Source organism: Copidosoma floridanum, unplaced genomic scaffold (assembly GCF_036245765.1).
Source record: "Copidosoma floridanum isolate Cflo_tuat_1 unplaced genomic scaffold, Cflo_Japanese_pri ptg000007l, whole genome shotgun sequence".
NCBI classification, from domain to species: domain Eukaryota; kingdom Metazoa; phylum Arthropoda; class Insecta; order Hymenoptera; family Encyrtidae; genus Copidosoma; species Copidosoma floridanum.
Genome location: NW_028321884.1, coordinates 723,783 through 746,549, shown reverse-complemented (window position 1 = coordinate 746,549; position 22,767 = coordinate 723,783). Strand labels below are relative to the sequence as shown.

The following is a 22,767-nucleotide window of genomic DNA, read 5'->3' as shown; positions in this document are numbered from 1 at the left end:
TGGCGGAAGGAAGTAACAATACTAGAAAAGAGAGGATCCGATCTTTATTTTTCTTCTCTTTACACGTTCATAGTTTGTACACCTTTGTTTTAAGTATATACGATATGATAACTTTTTCAAGTATCCCGTCCTTTGTGTGTGCTCTTAACTATTTTTCAGCACCTAATACAAAACACTTGAAGAAGTATATTGTATATTATAGTATACAGTGTTGCACTACTTATACCATATACTTTAGTAAACACTTTCGTCATACTCACATTACTTACTTTTTATCATCCAATACATGTATTTTTGTATTAAATAATATGCTCTTTGAACAAATTTCAGACAAACATGAGCTCTAAACACTTCACAATCGACTAACAGTACTATACTGGCAGCAAGTAAACTGCACGTTAGTAACATTATCGGTTGTCGATACGCGTAACGAACGCGCGAATTTTTGAATCGAAACGAAAGAAGTAGGTGACGATTCACGGATTTTACGATTATCACGAACTGCCAATGAAGATATTAGACAGTGCATCAAGTTCGATAAACGTAAAAATAAGTAGGGTAGATTACAAAAAATTGCGTTGCTACAGTATGTACCTGTACATGCAGTCTGATCGTCTGATTCACACCTTTGGTCAATTTTGAACGGTATATTCACAATATATTTAGTTAATCATCGCAGCACTGGATCCGGCCGCTGAGAGATTTGAGTGCCGTGGCCTACACATACTTATAAATTAAAGTTTAAATTTTGAAGTACGACGCCAATTGAATACACTACTGTAGTCGGTTTTGAGAGATTTGAAACTAAGTATTTAACGCTCATCGTAATCGTGTGCTTACAAAGTATACAAATATTGTTAATTACGTACGTGACGGAAGGATTGTGTACAACATTATACAATTGCAGCTCAATAAATTATTATATGTTAGGTACATATATAGTTACATCGAAAATCATGCGATCAACAGAAGTGCGTCGAAAAAAAAAAAAAAAAAAAAAAAAAAAAAAATTAAATATTGTGACTTAAGTACGATCATACGTATAAATACTTATATGAGCATTTACTTATGGACAAAAAAAAATTAAAAGTACGCGAGAGGTGTATCTTACGATCCGCAGGTGTCAGCTGCTTCTTCGGCGCAATCTCTCTCTCGCTCCTTTCTACAGAGTAGGTATATATATATACACGTATGTATACGTGCAATAGGTATATACATATATACACACGAGAGTGACGACTCCGTTTCGAGGGCGGTGGAGAGACGTGTATATTTTATAACGTACGTGTGTATCCTAGTGCTCGCGAACGCGGACGCGGACTCGCGACGACCGCCTACACCTAATATGTATGTGCGCGATTAACACGTGTAGATGTCCATGTCCATCGAGAGCAGCTGCAGTGATTGTTGTTGTTGTTGTTGTTGCTGTTGTTGTTGTTGTTGTTGTTGTCGTCGTGTTAGCCAAGTGTATATATAGAAGCGGCATCAGGATCAAAAGCTGCAGCAGCAAGAGTGTAAGCAAACATCAAGAGATCAACGACAGGCTGCAGCTGCAGCTGGCCGCAGTTGCAGGACCCAAGGTATAACGTAACAGCTATTAATAAATGATACTTATAGCCTATATACATGCTGATTAATACACGAAGACAAAATACATATATGTATGGACTAAAGCTACATATTAGATATTACTTATATGAGGCGCCACAGCGTCAGACTCCAAAAAAGAAAAATATACATACAGCTACGTTGCATATGTATATATCGTACAAAATGGTCGACGCTCCTCGAAGCAACTCCACATATAATACTTATAGCAACAGCAGCTTGAACGTACTTGTTATTATTATTATGATTATCTCTTCATTTAATTTCTTTCTTTTTTCCTTGCACTCTATACCAACACCTGTTGTAATATATGCACAAAGTAAATGTACCCTGTACTGTGTATTGATGTATTATGTTTTGTGTATAAACAGTTATCGCGTACACATTACACAGAAGTCGTCAAAGCACAGCTTTGATTCGTTTATTCATTAATACCTACCTATAGAGATGATGGTATCGGATCGATAGCTATAGATTAACTTGAGAAAGAAAAAGCACGGACAGCTGCTTCGAGCTTTAATATGTGTTGCCACTGATGCTATTGTTTCTGAGTTCCCCACCTGCTTCAATGTAGTTTTGGGAATATACCCATCGTATAAGTACCTGTCGAATCCGTTATTGTTATAACGCTATACTTACACCGGGGCAACTAAGTTTTTTCACTATGCTACGCCCCGGCAGTGATTATCATTTATGTATTATACGTGTAGGTGTTAACTAAGTTTTAATACGTTATATACTTGATCCTGCAAAAATGTATCAACTTACCTCGAAGATAGTATGCGTAGTCACACGTCCAAAGTCCTGCATGTTATTACATGGATTTGAGTATATTGTCGATACAGTGCACTTCTCTGCTCGGTGCAGTTTATTTCAAGATTTTTCACTCCACTCTCTGTGAGTTAGCAGTTTTTATAACAACGATTAAAGGAAAAAAAAAAAAATAGTGCGAAAACCTACGTATAGGAACCTAAAAGAAAAAGTTTTTTTTTTTTTTTGTGAAATTTCAAAGATTTTTGTTAAAAGTTTATTTAAACAATTAGAATTTAAGTGCATTTGTTTGTGTGAAAACATTTTTTTAACGCGTTTTCCATATATCTTTTTTTAATAAAAAAGTTAATTTAAAAATATCTCCACGTTTACTTTGATTTTGATGTATTTTTAGGCGTTGCTAAATTCAAATTAAATGAAAATAAAAAAAAAACCAAGATAAATGGTTGAGTTTGTTTTTTTTTTGTTTTTTTTTTATAATTGACGAAAAAAAATTGTCTCTGTTATATGTGTCTTTATGTTATCAGATTTCAACAGTTCATTTTTATCAATCGTTCTAAAACAAGGCTACAATTTAAATTACGTCCAACCATTAACAATACAATACACTCTTATCGATAAGTTACGCAATTTAGATTAAATTTATCTAAATACGCTGTATCGATCATTATAATCGATAAATGTATTTGTTCAACGTCAAATTGATTTTTTCGGAGCTACTTCTACATTTTACTATTGTTTCACCCAGCCCGTCTTGTTTATCGTTTTCCAATAAATTTTCTTTAGGTATACAGAAACTATCCCGCTTTTGTCCCCCCATTTTAATAAATAAAATTTTTTTTGTGCCACACCTTCGAGACAGGGCTCATTTTACTCGCAGTGCCATGTACTACGAGGAAAAAATTCTGAACACGGGTTTCAGTGAGGGTGACACCCCTTCTCCGCGATTTACATCTTACAATTATATCTATGGATTTTCTCATCTATGTGTGTAATTTCCGATAGAAATGTATTAAACTTGCAGGCCCCTCTCGTGATTACTATCGCGCCTCGTTTAAAAATGTACGGCACTCCATCGATTCCCACGCATTATATACCTATTATCTTTCACTTTGCATATCACTCCCCACGATTCATCAAAATAAGACAGTGTCACCTTATTACCACTACACGAGCGTCACTTGTTACGCCGAATGTTAATTCATTTCTCTTTTGTTTCCGAGTAACTTTGTTTGTACGCACAGTAACTTCGGTTGACAAAAAAAAAAAAAAAAAAAAAAAAAAAAAAAAAAAAAAAAAAAAGCAAACAATAACAACAATTCACGTAAGCATCTGAAAAACCGTAAATTATATAGCCGATTTTATAATGTATTTTTCCAACTAGCCATCGGATTATCGGAGAAATAGGCACAATTGATCAGTGTTTCATCATCGGTCCAAAGTAATGACTATAATGTCCCCGAAATGTCACTGTTCCAGGTGTACTGTCCGTTAGCCGGCGATACGTCGAACCCATGAAGCCAGAGCGATTTGTTTGAAAGACGAGACGGGCTGAGGGAGGAAAAAAAGGGTGGAAACGAACCAAACCGCATCATTGAACATTATTCTTAAAGAAGAAGGCATGGAGAGACGCAAAGACGCACTCGCTCCTTTTACCTCTGGTAAGTCGATTTTTTATTTCCTTCATCATTATCGCCATCATCATCCATCAAAATTAATCATGATTGGAAACACGTATAGAAATCGAATGAAAAAAAAAAAAAAACCAACCGAGCGACCTTCGATGATGACAAATATAATGGCTCCCATGCATCATGAAACGTATCCATACATACATGAGATGTCACCACACAACAGATTATATATATGCATCAGCAATAACAGCCTCCCTCTGTATGTATGTACCTATCATTGCACGCACGCGTGCCATAATATATATATATCGGTCAGCATCGCGATCTATTGTCACGAAGACACACGCGCTACACTGATATATGTGTGTACGCATTCAAGTGCGCAATGCAACTCGGGCAAAAGGGACGTGCATAACGATAATGATTGAAATGCATCGCCGAGAGCTTCGGGGAGTATAAAACGAGAGAACACAACAGCTTGCGGGGGAGAGATGATGATCAACGCGCGCGCGCGCGCAAGCTCTCCATATCCGTATATACATATATAATGGAGCAGTTGAGCGAACGGCGCGATGCTCTTTTTCGCTGATGAGCTTTTTGTGGACCACGTACAATACAATATACAAACACACTTGTAACTCCAGTACGGCCCGAGGGAGCGTATATGGCGCCAGGGTCATGACAAACGCGTCCCTATATACTTATTTTTTCACACGATACGCATCACATCGCGTGCATGTATAATCTCACGCTTTCGGGAAACAACGATTTTCTCCCCCTCTCGCGCCACTCGTTCAAAGTTTAATTAAATAACCATCAGCCTTTTTTTTTTTTCTTTTCCTTCTTCCTCGCCCTTCTCGTCACTCCATCAGAACCAACTATACCCACTTACGACGAACGAAGAAAAAAAAGTAAGCACTTTTGCGTGTTAATGTAAATACCTACACATCATCCCTCAAAATATAGTGTATAGTATATATATATAAGCCTGTCATCCTTAACGACTCGTGCCGTGCGAGAGACACTACCTACTCTTGACGGTTGCACACGTATAATTAAAGCGTTATAGCAGTTATAACCATATATTATAGGTATACTAACGAGACAATTTATATAAGCCATTGGTATGTATAGATAAAGTTACCCTAATGCTTAAACCTATATATAGGTATAGGTATAAGTATATGATAAAGAACATCGCGATACGTGGTGGTGGACGTGTGAATGTTTTCGTAATTTGATACAGATTGGTAGGCAAGTATACTATAAGTATACCTAACTTGATTTTGTTGTCGCTGTGGCTGTGCAGGGCTTACTTATACTTGTTATTATGAGTGCGCGCAGGATTATGCGGGGCTTTTCGTTTGACCAAACTCGCGCGCATCTATTATTATTATATCGTAGGTATATATATATATGTGTGTGTGTGTCGTATACCACCAGATAAACAACCGAGTAATCGATAAATGAGGAAAAACAACACAGTTATATAATCTATATCCTTATGTGTGGTGTAGAAAGGGACTATACTCTATTTTGCCTTGTGGCTTACTATTTGTTTACCTATACTATTTTCCCAAAATACCTACTTTATCTCCCCTGCATATATTAATTATACATATACACTGATAGCGCAAACGAGAAATAATTGAAGAAAGTACGTTTGTTAACAAATTTAAATGGACGCACTGTGGCAGCAATAAATTAATACGTATGTTTTATCATCGCTACAAATAGTGATCGTGCACAAATATATGTGTATATATATATATATATATATATATATATATATATATATAGTGTAAATTACATACATTGGAGTATAAATTATGTACATTGGTCGACAACAAAACGTGTCCTGCACGCGCCAGCCCTCCATATAATATATCCGATAAGCTGCTTGCGATACAGGTGCCATGATAATATAAATGTGAGGAGGGTGAAGCGAAATACGTATACACGTTGTATATAATAAGTAGGGCGCCAAGGGGAGCCAGGACATTTTTAGGAAAATTGATTTTTTTTCTGCGGCTTCGCATCGAAGCGACGAGGAGGGGGGGGATGTGCTCCCACTTTGCTCCTCATTCTTTTCATCACCCCCTTTGACTCTCTCTCTCTCTCTCTCTCTGTTGTTGTTGGTGGTGGTCTCCCTAGAAGAGCGCACGTCACCCCTCATAGGCTCAAACTTCAATGGCTATCGGTACCTAGCTAGAAGACGTCAACTTTTTACGGGATTACTCGCGTTCAAAACTATCAAGCATCAATGCCCTGATTACTTGTTCTCACTTTTTTCGCTAACGGCTACTGATCGTCCCCCCTTGCAAATTCCAAAGCAGCGCACTCAGGCACTTGAGGATTTCTTTCATGAATTCGCTAGCCCCCTTTTCTTTTGATTTGTCGCTTGCCGCCTTCAGGACCCTGCTCTTTAATAAATTGATATGGAGCTTGATAAAAATGACTGGGAGTCCAGAGTCGTGGAGGAGGGCCAGCCTACTGATCAATAGTCATCCTGTTTTTCCCTCCCCCTCTCCCAGGCCGAACTTGAAATGTACATGATATTATTTATATTGTTCCATTTCCTAGTCTTCCCTCGGCGGTTCCGGGTTGGTACCTGTGAGCTGCTTTAGTGAAATCGATTGAAATCTAGTGAATTCTTACAGTTTGGCCTATTATATCTTCTTTTTCTTTCTTTGATTTTTTATTTCACCCTTGTTTGATTTGCCTAACTTGTACTGATCTCGATTCATTTCAAACATAGTGACTGTATTGCATGGCGAGAGAGCCATTTTGTATTTCAACAAGCTCATTGTAAAAATTGTATATTATCCTTGATGGGGTTTTACCCAAAGGTCTTAAATAAAAAAAACCTTCAAACCTTCTCTCTCATAAGCATAGTTCTGGCTTATCATCCCCCCTGTATATATATATGTGTGTGTACATAGCTATCGAGTGTATAAAACTTTTCTCTCTATTTTTATGTTGGCGAAACGACAGCACGACGACACACTATGTGGGTCAAGCTCAAGTGCAGTAAAAGTGAGCGCACGCAATCAATCCTTGTTTTTCGGATGCCCGTTTACCTGCTCCATATACATGTAGTACTGCACGCGTATTCTTTTTTTTTTTCCTTACTTTTAAATAATACGTATACACATATTATATCCGTGTGTATAACGGCTTTTTACGTGACATATTTATATTTTTTTCGTTATCAACAACAAAGTGGGAATTATTTTTCATCGCCCCTGAAATTACTTACCCTGCAATACCTTATACATATCGGAGCACGATTTTTACAGTCGAGCTTTTCGCTCCTCCTCGGACGCGTGTAATCCATCGTATGTCAATTGGGTAATAGATGACGTTCATATTAGAAACTACTCGCCTCGCCTCTCTCTCTTGGTAGCATCTATTTTTCGCTTCGAATACGTGTATGACGTTCGTTTGACGTAAGACAATAAAAAAAAAAAAAACCATTTTGTTAACCATCATCATCATCATCATCATCTTCGTGTTATTAATGCTCAGTGTAATATCACGAAGATAACAACAGTTGAACGCTAAAAGTAAAAAATAAAAAAATCCGTCGCGCGACGTTTCAGATGCGGACGAAGGCCCGAATAGCGGAGAGGACAGCGACGAGGACGTAGTCACGGACTACCTCGGTTCCGCGCAGTCGGAATGCTCGCGCGGCTCGATCGTCAACGGGGACATCGGCCTCCTCGAGTACGCCAAAGACGCGCCGGCCACCGGCCATCAACAACACCAGCAACCAGTTACGGTTGTAACAGCCAGCATGTCCGAAGAGCCCTACGAGCGAGCACAGCCACACCACCAGCCGGGCAATCCCCTGGTGCCGATCATCAGCGTCACCCCGCACTCGCCGGGCCTCGCCAAGAACTATCCGGTCTTGGGTGAGTCGATAACTTACGGCAACGCCATTCAACTGCATGCTACATATATATATATTTTCATTGCTCGAGTATAAATTAATGTCCGTTATGTTTTTTCAGAGGGGCCGCTGTGCCACCTCCACGAGATCCAGGATAAGATATACCAGTTTCGCTACCAGACGTTGGCCCAAGACGTTGGTGGGGGCCGCTCGACGATGATGCACCAGCAACATCATCAGGCCGACCACCACCTGTCGAGGTTCAGTACCTCCTGTCCGTCGCTCTGCCCGGCGATCTCGATAGACGGGGTGCCGGTCGGCCGGCCCCAGAGCCAACACCAGCAGTCCCGCGAGCAAGACGGTTCGGATCCGGATTTTCTCGCCAACTGCTCGAGCAACAGCTCGCCCACGCACTTTCCCGGGCTGCCGATCGGCAACGGACAGACCGACTGCTGCGGACAGGCCATCGATCGGCGCCGCAGCTGGACGGATCTCGAGGACTCGAGGCAGCGTCTGGGTACCGACCAGAACCACCTCCAGGCCGAGAACATTGTGAGACCCTTTTTTTTTTTTCGTGTCTCTGATCCTTTCTCCTTCCATTACGCTAATTGAACCTTTGTACGACAGCGACAGCGCAGTATTAGCTTGAGTAGCCTCGACAGCGACTTGGATCTGGAGCTTGACAGCAAAACCCGCGCCAGGGATTCGAGTAACAAGTCTCGCACGTCAGTCTCGCAATCGAGCACCCATTCTCTCAACGAGGCTGATTTTGTTCAGGTATACCATCGCTGTGGGATTTATGCGCTGAAAATGTTTAATTATCCTGTTCCTTTGCGCCGGCGAATGTTTGAAAACAGGGCGAGTTTAAGAAAATGCAGGCAAAGAGGGCCGGCCAGAGGCTGGGAGAAAATGTGAGCCTGATGCCGGGAGTGAGCGGTTCGCGGTTGCCGCTACAAAAGTCTATTTCCACGCCATCCATTGTCATACCTCCTGGTCAGGCTCATCTCTTGGATGCCAATGGTCGCGGTGCTCCCTCTCTTTCAGCGTAAGTTTTTCAGTCATATTGCTTGAATTTGTTTTTAGTCACGGTTTGTCTAACGGTACATCACACGGACACCAATGCAATTTTCTATGGACCAATTCTCGGATCGATATGTTTGCATTTTTTTTAAATTATTAATGCCTTATTGTGTCCGTGTGGTTCTAGAAAAACCGTTAGACAGAAGATCAAGTATTAATTCAACACTAGTCACAAAAAGTATTTATGTATGCGTGTTAATTTTTTTAAGGTCAATAATTGATGTGTATTCAAAGGCTATGCTATTTTTTAATTAACACAAATTGAGCCTCATTGTAGTTATTTTATGCGCACAATTAATGAAATTCAATTATGTTTGTCTAAAACAATTGCATGGCTATGGAACAATATTTTATTCAGCACACGACTTAAACATATATCAATATATATATATATATGCAGCACCTGGGTTGTACTTAATGAACGTATGCAATCTTAGCATGCCGCTTAATTTTTTGCTACATACTAGTTATATTTTTATCACAAATTAGACAAAAAATTTTTAGATTATTGTATTTTTAAGGAAAGATAGAAATAAGTAAAACACGAAGAAACTTTCACCTGGCCGATTGCACTCGAGTTTGAATATGTGTTTTCATTATTTTATTTGTTTTATTACTTTGTACTTTGGCACGACAGTGATCGGCATGAAAGGCACGAAAAAGGTAGTGGAAGCGAGACAGAAACGGACGATCTTCACATCCCTCTTGGTCATGATTTTCACGAGGATTTGATGAGGGAGGGCACGCCAAATACCCAGGTCTCTCTAGATGAACTTTTAACCGAGTGAGTACTCGCGTACCCATACCCAGACAAATGAACCACTATCGATGAGTTAATACGATATCTGTGCATTAAAAATGATTCGTTTACTAATCAGAACTAACATTTTCCAACTTGAGTAAAATTTTTCATCAACACTTTTTGACTACTTAAAGTGGGTGTCAAGGTCGTTAGGTTTTTAAAAATATATCGAAAGCTTCGTTTTCTCTAACATTGCAGTCATCCAGTTTGTTAATCTTATTACTTTTCATATGCATTCGCATTGATTGCATGTGCAATAATTTTGATTTTTATGCTTTTTTTTTCACTCACCAAAAACTATTTTTATGTTTTTTAATAACAAAGACCATTTCGTGAAAGCCGAAAAAGTCTTTTAACAAAAAAAAAAAAAAAAAAAAACTTTTTCGAAGAGATACTTCGTCACTCGTTCCTATATATATATCACATGTAAGTGCTCTTAAAAATTAAAAATAAGTCATAAATAATAACACTGTAGTGTAGAGTTGTTTCAACGGCACGCAGTAGGTGTGAATTTTTCTAATGCATCCATGATGTTCTTCTTATATAAATGTTGTGATTCAAATACAAAAAATGTATCCAGCTTGTAAACTAAACAAAATATTTCTACTGAATGTATGTGTATTTTTTTTCTTCATCCAATTACAGCACACCATATGACGACCGGCATTCCGAAAAAACCAAAAGAAAACGAGGTTCATTATTTTCACGGAGAAAGAAGGTAAGAGATTTTTTTGTACTCATACATTGATCGAAAAACTTGAATGAACTGACAAATACGTAATGACATTTTTATTAGGATAAAAGTGCCAAAAAACCGGTTCAGCAACATCAATGGACAGCAAGTAATGTTCAATTTCAAGGAAATAGCAACAATACTTGTGATTTTTGTATGAAATCATTCGCCAACAAATCTATTGTACATTGTGAAAGTAAGTATTTTGTTTTGCTTAGTTATTTTTTTTTTTAGAGTTCAAAACAGTGATGATATTTTTTTTTTTTTTCGAAGATTGCGGAGCAGTTGTTCATCAGTCATGTAGGGAACACTACCAAGCCGAGTGTAGCGCCAAATCAAAACAATCTTCGAACAAATCTTCATTCAAGTCGTTGTCAAGTGTTTCCATATCGTCAAGCAGCAATATTACCAAACGCGGTTCCACTTCATCCCTACCCTCACAGGCTTCGACCGGTACTGGGAGGTAAGTGTCGAAATCATTTTCAACTATTATTTATCACTTTTAAAATGTAATGCGATTGCTGCTTCGGGTCTTTGTTTTCATTTGATTAAGGATATATTAGCACGCTGCAGTAAGCATGGGCTGATAGAAGCTCTAAGTTGCAGAAATTATTTTTTATCATTGTTATATTTTTTCCCCATCACAGTTGCGAATAACTTTTCTTAGGCAATAGTGTGCGCACGATCATTAACAATAAGTAAATTGTCGCACAAATATTAAAATTCGGCGATCATTAGTGTTGCATAAAATTCGATAGTAGCATTACACAACAAATTACCACAAAGTGCACGTTACTTATTTTTTAAATATTGTAACAAATCTATATCCATTGAGAAACTAACAGAGATTTTTTGCGTTTGAAGACATTGTAAAGAAAAAAAGTTATCGAAAACAAAAGTAAAATAAAAAACTATCAAATAACATGTAAAAATATTAGAAAAAATATAGATTCAATATACATGAGTTATACTAATATTTTGTTCTAGTGCTTAGATATACTATATATATATACATTGGTTTGGAAGCTCATTCATGTCACATATTATTTTGTCTATATTTTTCCATTACGTTAGCAATTGGCTTTTAATGGTGCAAACGTTGCATTTCTTTTGTTATAATGTTGCCCTTTGATTTTGCCATTTTTGCTCTGACACAATTATTTTGGCCAAATGATTGTGAATATGTATACGATCAATATATGGGGAGTCAAGAGCTTGAGATGCTTGTTAAAAATTGGAAAAAAATATGCAAGGGATTGAGAGTTGAAAAATAAGGTTGTTGTTATTATTGTTATGTAATGTGGTGGATGTGGTTATTGAGCGCTAAACGGGGTATAAGTATTTAAGAAATAGACGGGTGGGCTAATGCAATGTGCTTTTTTCCTTTTAACCCTCACATTGTGCATTCCCACGTTGTTGCGTGTCACTGTAACTCTCGACAACTGCACGAACGACGACTAACCCTCACGACTAACAATCTTCGGTAATAAAAGGGATAATAGCAACAAGAAAGCGGTGACAGGCTACAGCCCTTGGCGGCGAGTTGCTACCAAACTCGGAGTCAAGTAAGTCCCTCTCAGAAACCAATCTGATCAGCAATGATCGGCCAAAATCTGCATACTCACTCCTGTATTCTCTTATTTCTAAGTATCTTTTTCTATTTCTCTTATACTCTCTCTTTCTCATGCAGAAGAACCAAACATTTGCGCCAATACAAAAATGGTGTAGGTACTACTACTTAGTATCTCTCATTTCACTCTTGAGTTTTTCTCCTCGACTATAGACACCCCTAAATAATTCACCTTTTTTTTTGTCTCATTTGTTTTTTCTGTGTATAATCTCCACCTGTTGCCACTACTTATAGTTATTTTTACCCTACATAATTATGTACACGTTACACTAGATTTCCTGCCTATATACTTACACACATTCATCCACACGTTTGTAATATTGTAATGAATATGAGTAATGAGTAATGACTAACGAGATATTTCTCTCTCTACAATATAATATGTAATATTTATTTACTTATCCATACGTGTGTACTGCTTATTATGCAGGGCATAAATATCCATCCTAATTTCGTATTGTGCTCTGAAAACTACAATTTTATATATATATACTCAATTAATTCATACAAGGTCTTTTGCTCGTAAAGACTCTAAAAATTGTTTAGAATTTGTACAATACACTTACGTGTAGTATATAAATAGTTATTGTAACCTCGAGCCAAAGACCTGTTTTTTTAAACTTTTATTCTACAACACACCTACGCCCATCGCATATAAACCCTCTCTGTACATCACTCTTCGATGTTACTTTCCAGTATTTTGGAGTTGGATCACAAGTTTTTGTTGTTATTTTAGTCGTTGTTGTTGCTGTTGCAGTTTCACGCCTTTTTGTATTTCAAATGACGCCAACGAAACTTCCTTCCATTCATTCTATTTCATCGCTGTAAGCTGGCGAATATTTATTAAAGTTTTGCCTTTCCTTTATTGCCGTTTGGAATTATTTGTCGATTTACTGCGAGTACGAGAAGAAAATTAAAGTTTAATGAATTGTCGCCGTACAACGCGTGCCTTTCAACTCTTTGCTATGTACTTCAATTCGTTGCTTCTCTCTGACTTCATTGCATCACTCGAGTGCTATGGTAGATTGTTATGGAGATGTGAATAATATGTATGGTCAAACATACCGAAAACGAAATTATACGACAAATTCACGTTCCCATAAAAAAATAGATGTAAAAAAAAAAACCTCATCGATGTCGTTCTTCTCTCCTCATTAAATCTCTTCTGTAATACGTAGGTGACACCAGATGTATGTACATATATTTTCTGTAATGTTTAATAATGCTATATACCTTTTATGAGATTTGTTCTTAAACCATTGCTATGACCATTTCGTTAAGTATTATTGGAGCATAAAAAGTAGAAACGATGTTTTGTTTACTTTTTCTTTTTTTTTTACACTTCATACCACGACTAATGTTCTCCCAACTGACATGTATACTTACTTATCTTTTATAATGTATTTATAAGTTCTAGATTTACGTCATCCATAACGTGATTTCACGCTCGATATTTAAACACGTTTGCATATATATACCTAATTGTAATTATCACTTTTTCTCAATTTTGATAGCATCAGGAATTATCCTTGCATTTGTTTCAATTCACTGGAATGTTGCTTACAACTTTTATTTTGTGTATGTTTTTTTTTTTTTTTTTTTTCGATAAAAACATGTGTATTATATATGTATGGGCCCTTGTGCGTACTGTATAACGCGTACGCATACAACACGCACGGAATATCGGCTTATCAGTCTCTTTTACAGTTTATTTTCGTTAAGTATTCGTACTTTTACGGAAAGTAATTTGGGAATGTAACAATACCTCCGAAGTTTTTGTTTCGTTTGCCGGCAATTGCTTGCCGAAGATAAAACGCATTGTTGATTACAAGACTACTTTGGGTCTCGCTTTCCAAAATATTAAGTATATACGTACATTCATCGTGCAGGAGAGAGTTGATACGTCGCCGAGTTGTAAAAGTTAGACCCGATCGTTAAATGGCCACTTGGGAGGATTTACAATAACGAATGCGCAAGAAGTAAGTAAGTATATCGGGCACGGTAAATTTTTGAGGTTTCTCCCTAATGGCCATTTAATGATCGAGTGAATCGAGTCACATGCCCATATATTTGTGGTCGAGTCATCGCGTTGTACAGATTGTAAGTAGTGCCATCGTGTTGTGGCCAAGAGATGTCGAAATTTATCAAACCCACAGGTGTGACGTCCACGTAAAGCCTTGTATTCATATATTCTACGCGTTTGTATTTTATCGGACAACTTTTGAGTATGATTACACTGCAGTCTTGTAAGCAGTACGTATCGGTTATACTCGAACTTTTACACAATCGAATCGGTGCCATGAACTTTCGTCATTCGTACCGCGAGATGTCGATGATACAAATTCCTACGTCGCAAGAAAATACGAGGTCGTAATGTGTTCCCAAATTTTTTTCTACATTCAGTTGAACGTTGTTTTTTTTTTTTTTCTATTTACAACGTGGTTCACATGCACCCATTGCAGATACTTGCCTCCTGCAGTTGTTTCGTTCGCGCACATAGTTCCGTTGAAAGTGTATTTGTATTAAAATACTTTGTTTTTCCTTTCCTTCCAGTCAAACGATCAACGAAGAACGAGATGGGGACGGAGGCTCGCATCGTGACGTTTCCAGGTAACAACAATCACGAATATCTAATGTGCCCAAGAGAAAAAAAAAAGGCAACAAAAAATGCTAAATGAAAATAAAATAACGCAGTGGGCTGGAGGAGCTGGACTTTGAGGAGGCACTGCAGCAGTTCAGTCTCGAGGAGTTCGACGCCCAGCACGCAGAGTTGGGCCTGGGCCGGGACGAGCCGGACTCGTGGAGCGCCTCGGTCGGTCGCAAGGCTCAAGCGCTCCGGCTGGTGGACAACAACGAGCGCGAGGTCAAGCGCCAGGAGCACATCTACGAGTTCGTCGTCACGGAAAAACACCACTGTCTAGTGCTGCTCGCGATGCAGCGCATCTTCGCCGACAACCTGCAGCGGCTTTTCCATCTAGGCGTCGCCGTCATCGATCGGATGTTCCCCCGGCTCCAGAGCCTCATGGACATTCACTTTGAGTTTCTCTCGAAGCTGCGCCGCCGGCAGGCCGAGGGTCCCGTCGTCCCGAGCATCGCCGACATCCTTATCGAGCAGTTCTCCGGGGAGAACTCGCACGCGATGAAACGGGCCTACGGTGACTTTTGTAGCCAGCACCGGGACGCTGTCGACGTCTACAAGCACCAGCAGCTCGATCCGCGCTTCGCCAGATTCGTCCAGCGCTGCCAGGTAGGTGGCTCATCCAGTGTTTAATGCACATCGCGTATACATTATACATCATGTGCGTGGCAAATTCTCGTAGACCAATCCCTTGCTGAAGAAGAAGGGCATCCCCGAGTGCATACTCTTCGTCACGCAGAGGCTGACCAAGTATCCACTCTTGATAGAGCCGCTTATAAAATCTGGCGTCACAACCGAAGAAACGGACAAGCTGCGCAAGGCTCTGAGCCTCGTCAAGGAGATACTAGCCGAGGTGGACGCGTGTGTCGCTAAAAAAGAGCGAACTGATCGCAAACTCGATATTTATCACAAGTAAGTGATGTGCTCCTCGCTGGTGCTCCTACGTGTAGTTATTGCGTTCTTGTAATTTTTCGTTCTTCGTTTCAGGATCGATCCCAAATCGTACGCGACTTACCGCGGCAAAAAGTTCAAAAAATCGGACATACTGGCGTCCAATCGCAACCTCAAGTTTGACGGGACGGCTTGTCTGATGCAAGGCCGGGGCAAGATGATGCAGGTCGTCGTGGTCGTTCTCACGGATGTACTTTTCTTCCTGGTTGGTGAGCAAAAGCACGCCTTCTTCGTGCCTGAGCACAAAGCTGGCGTCGTCTCGCTGCAGAAACTCCTGGTTCGCGAGAAAGCTGGGCAGGAGTCGCGCGGCATCTACCTCATTAGCAGCAATCCTAACGAGCCCGAGATGTTTGAGCTCAAGGTTGTTTATTATTCCTCTTTCTCTCTTTCCCCTTCCATTGTTGTCTCGCGCAAAGATTAATGATTTATCTTGTTGATGTGTTTCATTACAGGTGAAAGATCCTCGCGACAAGCACGTGTGGATCAAAGCTATCAGGGAGGCTGTTGAGACGTGTCCTCAAGAAGAACCCGACATTGAAAGTCCCTGTTTCATCGAGAACAACATGTTCAACGAAATGAGGGATACGCGGTCCCTGTCCTTGACGAAACTCTCTTCCGAGGACAAGCTCAGAATAGCCAAGGAAGCACGGGTGCAGAGTATACTTGGTAATTTATGTTACCTTCAAATGCAGAATGTAGTTACTTCACATACATTTATGCGTAATCTCATGTATTTGCTCTGTCAACAGATGAATTGCGGAAAAAAGACGAAGAGCAAGCAGCGCTGTTTGAGCAGAAAATGGAATTACACATGAAACTGTACCAGACCATTAATTTACCAACTAGTGCCGAGAACAACGGAGATAAAGTAGACAAAGATACTCAAAACATTCCTGAATATTTGAGGCTCATCCGAGCTGAAGGAATCAATTCAACGCAGATGTGGCAAGAGGTGATTGACATTTTACGTTTGTACAATAATCATGACTGGTGCCGAACGCATGAATAATCTGGCTTGATTTTTTATAGGCTATGAAAGCTGTTCACGAAGCCATCAGGCTTGCAAGTTCGTTGTCATGTAGTGCTGGTGGTGGAACTCTGTCTAGGAGTCTGAGCTCAGCTGGCGAGCGGCACAGTGAAGCTTACGTACCTCCATCGCTCGCTGTTCCACGAAGAGCTGAAACTTTTGCTGGTTTTGACCACAACAAGGTTTGTTCTCACTTAAAGTTCAACGGAAATTTGTTGCCATGTGTTTAGATACAGTGCTCAAATTAATTATTTTGCTTTGATGTCTTGCAGGAACGTTACCCGTGGCGTGACTCGGTCGCATTGAGCAGCAATGCCGAATCGAGCTCATCAAAAAGCAGTGAGCCCGGCTCGGAGCAACCCGAGATCAAGGAGGAGGATGAACTCGACGCATACAGAGACCAGCGCGAAGTCGCTGTCAGGCTGTCGCATTATGTGCACTCTTTGCTTTACATCATCAACCATCAAATGACGAACATCGAGAGCCTACAAGCTCAGCAGGGTAAGTGTGTTGGCTCTATTTAATCGTATCATCATTTCGCAAGGTCTCGTGAAAAATTGTTTGATTTATTTCTAGCTGGTATAAGGGATAGCGTTGGCTCTACTGTAAAGCCGAACAACCGACCGAATCCGAATCGTCAACTAGAAGAGTTGCGCAACCTGCAGGACCAACTGAGCCGCGAGCGCGCCGAGTTTCGTGCGGCTTCTGAGCAGAAGCAAGCTCAGCTGGAAGAAGAGCGTGCTGAGCTAAAAAAACTCCGCGAACAGCTGACGGCTGAGCAACACGACGTCAAAGAGCAGCGCGAACAGCTGTTCCGGAAACTCGAGGCTCTGACGCGCCAGGGTGTTACCCTGACAACGACTACGGCGTCGGTGCCGGTGGTTGTGCCCCACTCCTCTTCCCTTTCCGATGCTGGTCAGTCATCCTCCTCCTCGGCTGGACCCTCGACTTCCGCGGTATCGCGTAAAAAGTCACAGCCCGATGAGAAGGGCATTATACCGCAGAATTTGTTGAGCGCCACCAATCAGCGCAAAGTCCTCAAGGATCTGCCAGTCAAGCAGCAGCTTCCGCTCAAACTAGCCAGTAGCAGTAACAACAGCAACTCGAGGTATTGTTTCCTAATTATAGTCTGGCTGCGTAAATTATTTTTTACATTATCAAAATAATCGTGATTATTGTTTACAGAAGCGGCAGCTTGACGAGCAACAACAGTCCAGATCGTCACTCACGCACTGGTAGCAGTCCAGCAATCGTAACCAGTTCATCGACCTTGTCATCGCCTGAGCTCGGTGTAAGCGCCAGCAATCATTACAACAACGGATCCAGTGTTCTTAGCCACTTTTCTATGTCGAATCGCTCGCTTCGCTACACTCGTATACCAGAGCCTTATCCTCGCAAACATCACGCTCTGCAACAACAACAGCAGCAGCAGCAACAACAGTCTCAAGAGCAACAACAAACAACTGCAAAAGTTCAACAACAACAGCAGCAACAGCAGCAGCAGCAGAAACCTGGTGAAGAGCAAGTACTATTTTTGTGACGTATTTTTCGCTTCGGTCGCAAGCACTTGAACAGATCAACGCGCGTCTCGACGGGCGGAGCCTCAACGCCTACCGCGACATCAACTCCAACGAGAGTTGTTTCGAGGGGGCAACTTGAGGAGACACAGCAGACGCCTAGAAGTAGAGTAAAGTCATTTTGATTATTGACTTTTGGGATGCAGCGCGATAAAAGGTAAATCTCATCTCTGCATTGGGATTCTCAATGAGTTCCTGGATCATAATTTTTGTTGACGTTATAGCTTCTATTTATGAATTGAATCAGCATTTAAGTTTTAATTTGGATTGCTTGAACTGCAATCCGGTTATGAAAATCGAGAAGTGTGTATGGGTGATTATACTTTTTTCAAAGTGGCATTTACTAAAGACTGCGAAATTTTTATTCAAGTACATTGATTTTTTGAAAACTCCTGGAAAAATTGAGTTGGCATCGACGACTTAATTTTCCGTTTAATAAAATTAAGGCTGAGTTTTCAAAGAAAATAACGCGAAAATTGATGCACACGCGTTACAAACTTTATGTGCAAATCAGCATTCCCTGCTATATTTAATCAATTTATTTAAACATTTTTTTTTTCATTCGAGAGAATTTAAATAATAATAGCTCTACTCCAGAATGATATAACTGTGCATGAATTACTCTAATTGATTTAAAGGACAAACATATTTTTTCTATTCAATTTTTGATACTATGAAAGATCAGAGATTTATTAATTATCATACTAATGATGAAACTAGTATCAAGCTATCGAAATTTTTACGATACATGCAGTAACAATAGCAGAGTTTAGCAGGTTAATTTACGGGAGTTTTACTTCAAATCATATACATGAGCATTTGTAAATAATAATAAAGAAAAGTATATCCAATGTTGAGATTTTTTTTATAGAATAAATTTTATATAAAATTTATCAAACATGGAAAATCTTTGATCATCAAAGAGATGAATTTCAAATGGAGAAAAAAAAAAAAAAAACGAATCTTAAGGCAATAACTAACTACTACTTTGTAAACATCTGATAGACTTGTACAGGATTTATATTGAATCGTCATATATATAAATATACATATATAAACGTTTCTAGAAAAAATGACATTTCCTTTGGTGTTTGATGATGTAAAAAAGTGGAAAATAAGCTTGTACTGCCTTTCTTTTCTCTTTCTACTTCAGACTGCAGCTTATTTATATTTTGTGTATACGTGAATGTGTGTGCGTGTGCTTGCCTGTATATATTTAATATGTACATTGGGACTGAACGACTGAAAACACGTGAACTGTATTATTTAAACATGTATTGATTATTAGATAATAAATAAAGGGGCCTGAACGACAGAATCATTATAACATGAAACAATTCGAAAGTAAAATTTCAGCGAGTGAAAAATTTTGAAGGGTATATAATTATTTTTATTTTAAAAAAAGTTGACATGAAATTCGTAATCAAAATGATGGTTGTGCAACTTAAAGATTACGAGCATCATTGATAAATAATTTTTTTTACACTCTTCAACTCATCTCGAGACAAATTTGTATTGTGATTTGAAATAATTGTTATGTCGTTTGAAAAATGTTTAAAGTTCTTCCTACTGTAAATCCTTGACGACTGGCTGCATTTATAAAGTGATAAAAATTCAAGTATCGTACATTGTACTCTACTGTATTTTTCATACATTATTGTAAATAAGTTAAATTGTATTAGACAGCATTGCTAAATGGACTTGCAATTAAAAATAAGAGGTGGCGTCTATTTTTTCTTGACAATCAATTTTTTTCGTGGTACTTTCAATATGTACTTAATAATGAGTTATTATGAATAGCCGAAATTAAGGTGAACTCTTGATGATTTTCCGTATGAAATGCGTCATTTATTAAATAAATAAATATTTTTTTTACTGTTCAAAAATAGCAAAATAATATTTCAGATACACTGATTTAGACAAGTACATATGTATGTACTGCATGTAATCGAATACTATTTTCAAATTATCTCACGAGTTTTTACTAAAAATAATTTTTATCGAGATCCATGGAAAATTAGATGCTAATCAAATGGTATTTTTTCCGTAGATCTTAGTTTTTATTTATTTATTTTTTTTTAGAATCAGTGCTGTTTTAAACCATGTATTATCATAAATGAAAGTATTAATAATTTATGTATATTTGCAATATTATTTTCGAAATTTATACACTGCCACTCACTTATTTCACGTCTGCTTTGTGTAACTTTCGTAAGTATAAGCGGCTCCCCCGTGCTGGGACTGACGGTATATGCGTATTCGCGATGCACTGGTAGATGACAAATAAATTTCTTTGTGGAGTAGTCAGCTCGTGTCTCCCTAGCCGGCTTGGACCTGAAAAAAAGAACAAATTTTAGTCCGGCTGATGATGTAAAAAAAAAAGTCTAAGAAGCAATTAATTACCTAAAGTCCTGCTGCTGTTTTGTCGTTTCCTTTCAAATTCAAAATTAACGATTCATTGCGAAGACCAGATTAAATCATTGAGTTGAAGAGAATACTTACTGCGTGGCGTTTTCCTCTCGATACCGTGTTATTTGGCACTTTTCCTTCGTACATATTAACGTCAAATATCTGTGAGATCTATCTGATACCACATGTTCCTCGTCACAATTATACTGCACAACTTTGTTGTAAAAGTCTTATCTGCGTGACGACGGTAAATGTTGGGACTACTCCGCTACCACCATTAATTAGCCGATGTGCGATTGCGTGCACGATATATAGCTTACGGCCGATCAAACGCCAAGTCTGTGTCTTCGATGGTTCGAAAAATTTCCTTTCGCGTATTTTTTAATTCCCTTTGTTTACGTTTTTTCTCGACTTGGACCCCTTCGACAGGAGCTTGTAGCCTTCGCTCTTTTTCCTTGTTGTTTCCTTCCCCTTTTTGGCCACACTGTGGACTATTAATTTCTTCTTCAAGTGCATTTTTTTTCTTTCGCTTATGATTTTGATTTTCGGGTTTTCTCGTATTTTCTTCTCTCACGCGGAACTTTTTCTCTTTCTTCTTGGCCTGCTGTGATTGCATCGAGTTCTGGAATTTTGGCTTTGTACCGCAACAGTTTGAATAATCTCGACCTCGTATGTGTCGTTACGTTGAATTTCAAACATGCCAGGAATTGTTTTTAGCCAACACCTTCGTTAGTTGGATTGTGAAAGTACCATCGACAACCTTAGGGCTGCAGGACGCTTTAATTACTTGTATTCATGAGTGGCTTCTTTTTGACTTGTTCACGCTTTTTCGGCTGAAAAGTAGACGTTTCTGTTTAAAAAAAAACATTCGAAACGTGGGCACGCCGCGAAATACCTACTTTAATAGATCCCCGTTTCTGTGCCTGACGCTGTATCCCTAATAAAACGAAGGTTTCAACCGCTAGGTCTGACATTAGACTAACTTTCATTAACTTACCGTTCGATGAGTAATATAAATTTCCCTGTGTGTATAACTATCGCGTAACTCGTTGTTACTATATCTTTATCTACCGTTCGATTCCATGAAGCTCAGTTGGAAGAATCTACTACAGGAAGTTTTATATGTAAAATAACGTTAACAAAAGAGCAATATTATTTAGTAGTACACGTAAAACAATTTCGGGTTTTGTATAGGTAAAGTAAATCAATATATGCAATTTTATTTCTAAATAATTTCAACTATCGAGACAATCACAGCTATGCTCATTTTTTTTTCTTTTTACAAAGATGAAATTTTTTTTTTTTTTTAATTATGACATATAATTTTATATTTTTATTAAATATATGAAATATGAATACATAGTGAATCCATAAGGGATGAAAAGAAGTAGAAAAAAAAAAAAAAAAAAAAAAAAAACGTTAAAAAGTGGTATTTTTAATCGCGCCGATACAATAAATCTCACTAAAAACAATAAAAACTGTCTTTCTACCTTAAGTCTTACGAGATAAATCAAATAATATATTGTATTGAAAAATATGAAGCTTAAAAAAATATTTAAATAAGATAATTAATGTGAGGTGTTAAAAATGTTTAAGGTGGCGCTAAAGTATTGAAAATAATTATTATTTTGAAATAAAAGATACGTCGTGTTGAAAAGATTAATCTTTTAATTGCCATTGTTTACAGTGGCGTTGACGAAAATTGAAAGAAAAAAAAAAAAAAAAGAAAAAGAAAAAATAGTTGATTCACATTATCTGTTGAGCGTCAAAAAATTGTTGTTATATAGTTATACGATGCGTCGAATAGCGTTGTTATATCTTAAAATAAGGCGAAAAATGAATCCTGTTCGATCTTAGACTCTTAAGGATAAAAAGAAATCACCTTACAAATCGTCACAATCACTATATTTAAATAAGGATTTCAAATTATATTCATCGATCACCTATTAAAAAATCACTATTTAATAAGAGAGAGAGAGAGAGAGAGAGAGCGAGAAAAAAGAGAAAGGGCATTC

At 38.5% G+C, this 22,767-nt stretch overlaps 1 protein-coding gene across 1 annotated transcript; it reads left to right on the top strand.

The window, feature by feature from the left end:
* Positions 1 to 1,279: 1,279 nt before the first annotated feature.
* cyst (rho guanine nucleotide exchange factor 18 cysts) lies at positions 1,280 to 22,191 on the top strand. Its single transcript, XM_089588886.1, has 22 exons — positions 1,280 to 1,580; positions 3,859 to 4,040; positions 7,616 to 7,927; positions 8,027 to 8,100; positions 8,134 to 8,457; positions 8,533 to 8,682; positions 8,763 to 8,950; positions 9,623 to 9,769; positions 10,433 to 10,505; positions 10,584 to 10,716; positions 10,794 to 10,983; positions 12,014 to 12,085; positions 14,704 to 14,760; positions 14,845 to 15,397; positions 15,471 to 15,700; positions 15,776 to 16,100; positions 16,192 to 16,405; positions 16,489 to 16,691; positions 16,769 to 16,948; positions 17,039 to 17,267; positions 17,343 to 17,874; positions 17,952 to 22,191. Exons 2-22 carry the CDS (start codon positions 4,001 to 4,003, stop codon positions 18,304 to 18,306), a joined length of 4,581 nt encoding a protein of 1,526 aa, XP_089445012.1. The 5' UTR covers positions 1,280 to 1,580; positions 3,859 to 4,000; the 3' UTR covers positions 18,307 to 22,191.
* The last annotated feature ends 576 nt before the right edge of the window (positions 22,192 to 22,767 follow it).

What these genes read in the sequence shown, in the direction of transcription:
- cyst (XM_089588886.1), top strand. Translation starts at nt 4,001, where the DNA reads ATGGAGAGACGCAAAGACGCACTCGCTCCTTTTACCTCTG. An exon ending in TCGCATCGTGACGTTTCCAG is followed by an intron (nt 14,761 to 14,844) that starts GTAACAACAATC and finishes AAAATAACGCAG; the next exon opens with TGGGCTGGAGGAGCTGGACT. An exon ending in ACGGGTGCAGAGTATACTTG is followed by an intron (nt 16,406 to 16,488) that starts GTAATTTATGTT and finishes CTCTGTCAACAG; the next exon opens with ATGAATTGCGGAAAAAAGAC.